We start from the raw sequence: 4,867 nt of genomic DNA, 5'->3' as shown, positions 1-4,867 counted from the left end.
GAAATACTAATTGCATTTGGAATTGGGCCATTACATATAGAAAGATTGACGAGACAGCCACTGGGAACGGGTGCATAAATATATATCATTTTTATATTACTATGGAGGGTTGACTATACCAATATAAAGCTTATGGAGATATTAATTAAAACTTAAATTCAAACTCCATATAAGAGCTTGTAGCCCAAAACAACAACACCCATTAGGTTAATTTCTCAACCGTACACGTTTCACAATTTTCCAATATTTATAAGAGAAGGGAATAACACATATACTACACTATAGTATTAATGTTCATCCCCACCACCCACCGAAAGCTAATTATTAACCAAAATGCTTAATTCTCTCCTATGGCCTCATGCAAATACTTGCCTTTGTTTCTACGCAGCTGTTGTTCTCTGTGTCTTGGTTTTTTTAATCGGCCAACTTGTGAAGATGCTGTTGTCTCCTTATCAGGAATCCATGCCTCAAATTCCTCCTGGTAGTCAAGGACTACCATTGATTGGAGAGACCCTACAGTTCATGGCCGCCATTAATAGTGCCAAAGGTTTCTATGACTTTGTCAGAATTCGCAGTCTAAGGTTTTTTTTTTTTTTTAACATTGCAATTAATTGAAATTTATTATGAATATGGATTAATGGGAACAAAAACAAGGAAGAATTCTATGATTTAATTTTGAGTACAGGTATGGAAATTGCTTCAAGACCAGCATATTTGGGCAGACCCATGTTTTTGTTTCGAGTACAGAGTCGGCTAAGGCAATCTTAAACAATGATTCGGGTAAATTTACCAAGAGATACATCAAATCAATTGCAGAGCTTGTTGGGGATCAAAGCCTACTGTGTGCTTCTCACCAACACCACAAACTCATACGTAGCAGATTGATAAATCTGTTCTCCACCACTTCTCTTTCATTGTTCATCCAACAATTTGATAAACTACTTGTGAAGAGTCTTCACACCTGGGAAAATGAGGGCACTATCATTGTACTTGACCAAGCACTTAAGGTCGGTTAGTTTTTTTTTTTTTAAATAAAGTTAATTTTAATTTGATTTCAAATTTAAACCGGATCGTGGCTGGTTTGGTTTGCATGCCCATAAGTGCCGGATCTTGACTTCTGAGGCTTTGCACCAGTAGTGCCCAAATTAGTTTGGTGGGTCCATCATTTTCTGAACTTGCCGGCCACTTGAAGCCAGGACCAACTCCAAGTCGCAATTGCATCAGCTCAATTTTCACTTTGGGCCTTGAATTGTGATGCCGAATATAGAGTTAGTCCATAGGTTCACCTGGATTGTTGACCCAATTTATTTTCTAATGGACGACAAGGCCTCAAACTCAATCTCATGATTTGGGCCCAATGGTCCAAATTTTCAGGCCTAACTAGTCACTAACATGTTGAATTTTGATGCTCAACTTGTTGCGGCAGATAACCTTCAAAGCCATGTGCAAGATGTTGATGAGCATAGAGGATGGGCAAGAACTAGTAATTTTGCAACAGGACATAGCCCACGTTTGTGAAGCGATGTTGGCATTTCCTCTGAGGTTTCCCTGGACTAGATTCTACAAAGGGCTCAAGGTAATCGCCATATATAATTGTTATGGAACTCTGATTATTCTCAGGACGCAATTTCTGCATTCCAAATAGAACTGGTTATGGACAAATTACATTTTTTTTCCCTCGAAACGATATTTCAGGCCAGGAAAAGAATCATGAGCACGTTAGAGAAGATAATGGCTGAAAGAAGACGATGCTCACTACCCAATAATCAACAAGATTTTCTGCAACATCTTATGATAGGCAATGATGATAAATCATGTTCTGAACAAGTCTCGAGGCTGACAGATTCAGAGATCAAGGATAATATATTAACCATGATAATTGCAGGTCAGAACAGGGTTTCAATGTCATCGACATAAGCTTTTTGATTACTGTGATTATCAAATACTTGGCAGGGAATTTTATCTGCTAATATGTAGGTCAAGATACAACAGCAAGTGCTATCACATGGATGGTCAAGTTCCTTGGTGAAAACCAGAATGTTTTAGACAGACTTTACGTACGTGTTAATTTAATTTACTTTTCCTTCTGATTTATCAAAGTCAATCCATGTATATATAGTTATATGCATACGTTTCTTTGATTGGAGCAGGCTGAGCAATTTCACATTGCGGACAAAACTTCAAAGAGGCCATTTGTTACTCTGGAAGATCTTAATGAGATGCCTTACGCTTCAAAGGTAAATAAGTAGTAAAGCACACACAAAACCAGGATTATTTTCCCCAACGAATGAGTCACTGTTTATGCCAGAGTTTTATTTACTTTCATTCTTCATAATTTTTTATTATTTTAGAGGAAGAGAAAATTTTTTAAGATATTTACAAGTTTTAAAGAGAAAATCTCATCCATATTTTTTATTAAGAAAAAAATTTATTTATTATAGGAATTATTAAAATTTCATTATTTTTATTAAAATTTCATTATTTTTCATGTATTAAAATTTTAATTAAAAGAATAAAATGAAAATCTTAATTAGAAAAACAATAAGCAAGAGAAAGGATAAAAAACAAATGAAGACCACAAATTGCAATGTGATTATGACTTTTTTATTGTTATTTTAAATATTAGCATAACATTCAAAACAATTCAAGATAAAATCCTTGAGCATATTTATTATTATATTTTTAGTATACACATTTTTTTTTCAATTTACATAATATTTTTGTTTCAATTATATTAAAAAAGATATTAAATTGTTAATTTTTTATAAATGATTATTTAAAAAATAATTAATAATTATTTAAGAAATTAAATTTTAATAAGATAAATTTAAATTGCATTTAATATGATTAATTAAAATTTTTATCATTAACAAAATTTATACTATAATTTTAAAAATATAAATGTAACCATTAATATTAAATTATATTATTAAAACAAAAATAAAAAACAACAATTTTTTTATTATTTAGAGAAAGAGAGTTTTTTTTTTTTATTTTAAGTATTTAGATTTTGAGATTTTTAAAAACTAAAAAAAAAAAACCTCACTTTAAAGAACCACAACTTCTCTCAAATACAACTTGAAAAGCTGCTGTTACTCTAATAAATCTCATACCAAACAAAAGGATTAGAAGGATATAAGAAAGCTCTAAGCCCAAAATTAAATGGCAATCAAGTTAAGTTAGATGACTTTTTTTTTTTATTAGACCCTTAATTTATGAATTGTTTCAAATTTTATATTAATTTGATTTTTGAATTAGATGAATGAATAGACTCTAAATTTTCCATATCCAGTATTTTGACTAACAAAGTTAATGCAAATGAACAGGTAGTCAAAGAATCCTTAAGGTTGGCATCTATAGTACCCTGGTTTCCAAGATTATCACTTGATGAATGTGAGATTGAAGGTTTGCGTTCCAATACCCAAAAATCTAATTATCTTCATTACAATATTTAATTTCTTGCTAATAAATTTTCAAATTTCATGAATTTAATTAGTCTTATCTTTGTGTTTTTTGTCCTAGGATTTAAGATAATGAAAGGGTGGAACATTAACATTGATGCTAAATCAATACACCTTGATCCTATTCTATACGAAGAACCCAATACTTTCAATCCTTCAAGATTTGATGTGAGTCTACAAATTTTTGTGAAAATTAAACCTGATTTAGTTTCTTTGTTTTAATTAATTAAATTCCTATTCCTCTCTTTCATTGATAGGATGATTCTAAGCCATATAGTTTCGTAGCATTTGGAATGGGAGGAAGGACATGCCTAGGAATGAACATGGCTAGAGCCATGATGCTAGTTTTCCTCCACCGTCTTGTCACCACATACAAGTGAGTTTTCTTCTTCTTATTATTTTGACATCAAAATTTGGCTTAATTATAGTAATTAGCAGTAAAACACCCTACAAATAATATTATATTTAATAGCAAAAATTTTTATCAACAAAAATATAAAATTTATTATCATAAATAAATTAATAACAATAATATATTAACTATTACATTTTGCTGTTATAAAATTATAGCCGTAGGCATTTTATAATAAAATTATAATTGTTAAAACAAAATTCAAAATAAAAAATTAATTATTACTATAAAAAATTTATCAGTAGTAAAAATTGTTTATGTTACTGATGTATGTTAGCTTTATAATAGCAACATTAATCTAATAAAGTTTTTGTTACTAATTTTAATATTTGCTATAAATACAGGTGGAAGGTGATAGATTCAGACTCGAGTATTGAAAAATGGGCTCTTTTCTCCAGATTAAGAACTGGTTGTCCAATACATGTATCACGTATTAATACAAATTAAGGATGTCACTAATAATAAGTATTATTAAGAACATTATAATATCTAATTTTAATCTATTATAATATTATGTGGATAAGGTTAAACTTTTAGATTTGGTTTCTTGACCATATGTAAGATGGACGAATGATAAAGATATTTATTTTTGTTTAAATATAATTGGAAAGATAAAGGAAGCTTTATGTCTATTATAGGCAATTGGGTAGCTAAAATAAGGATTAGGCAGAGCTTTTACCTAATCTTACCAGTTGGCGTAGTCTAAAGTCTTGTTTGTGTGACGTCCATGAAAATTGAATAACAAAGATAAAGGTCTTCTAATTATAAGCAACTGGATATATTATTTTGATTACAGAATTTATAAAATCATTCATTATATAGCATTGTTGACATTTTTTTTTAATTGTTACGATATACTATTTTAATTATAATAAGAAATTTAATTTTTATTTTTTATTTTTTTAGAAAAGAAAGGAGAAAGGAACTTTACAAACGTTTTAGGTGGTATAGGGCATGTGTTGGTAGATGATAACTTATTTAAATCAATACCCAC

The 4,867-nt window shown here is 29.9% G+C and overlaps 1 protein-coding gene across 1 annotated transcript; it reads left to right on the top strand.

The window, feature by feature from the left end:
- The first annotated feature begins 284 nt into the window (after positions 1 to 284).
- On the top strand, positions 285 to 4,353 carry LOC110658594 (abscisic acid 8'-hydroxylase 4). Its single transcript, XM_021816275.2, has 10 exons — positions 285 to 581; positions 686 to 1,007; positions 1,427 to 1,576; positions 1,696 to 1,885; positions 1,978 to 2,057; positions 2,151 to 2,237; positions 3,327 to 3,405; positions 3,523 to 3,629; positions 3,719 to 3,837; positions 4,218 to 4,353. Exons 1-10 carry the CDS (start codon positions 334 to 336, stop codon positions 4,318 to 4,320), a joined length of 1,485 nt encoding a protein of 494 aa, XP_021671967.2. The 5' UTR covers positions 285 to 333; the 3' UTR covers positions 4,321 to 4,353.
- The last annotated feature ends 514 nt before the right edge of the window (positions 4,354 to 4,867 follow it).

The sequence above is a fragment of the Hevea brasiliensis genome, chromosome 12 (genome assembly GCF_030052815.1).
Source record: "Hevea brasiliensis isolate MT/VB/25A 57/8 chromosome 12, ASM3005281v1, whole genome shotgun sequence".
In the NCBI taxonomy this organism is placed as follows: Eukaryota; Viridiplantae; Streptophyta; class Magnoliopsida; order Malpighiales; family Euphorbiaceae; genus Hevea; species Hevea brasiliensis.
Note: the sequence above shows the minus strand (reverse complement) of the source record. Positions and strands in the feature narration are given on the sequence as shown.

Excerpts from the sequence above, each read along its gene's own strand:
- LOC110658594 (XM_021816275.2), top strand. The coding sequence starts at position 334 with ATGCTTAATTCTCTCCTATGGCCTCATGCAAATACTTGCCTTTGTTTC. Across the intron at positions 2,238-3,326 it reads AGATGCCTTACGCTTCAAAG|GTAGTCAAAGAATCCTTAAG; the intron begins GTAAATAAGTAG and ends GCAAATGAACAG. Across the intron at positions 3,406-3,522 it reads TGATGAATGTGAGATTGAAG|GATTTAAGATAATGAAAGGG; the intron begins GTTTGCGTTCCA and ends TTTTTGTCCTAG.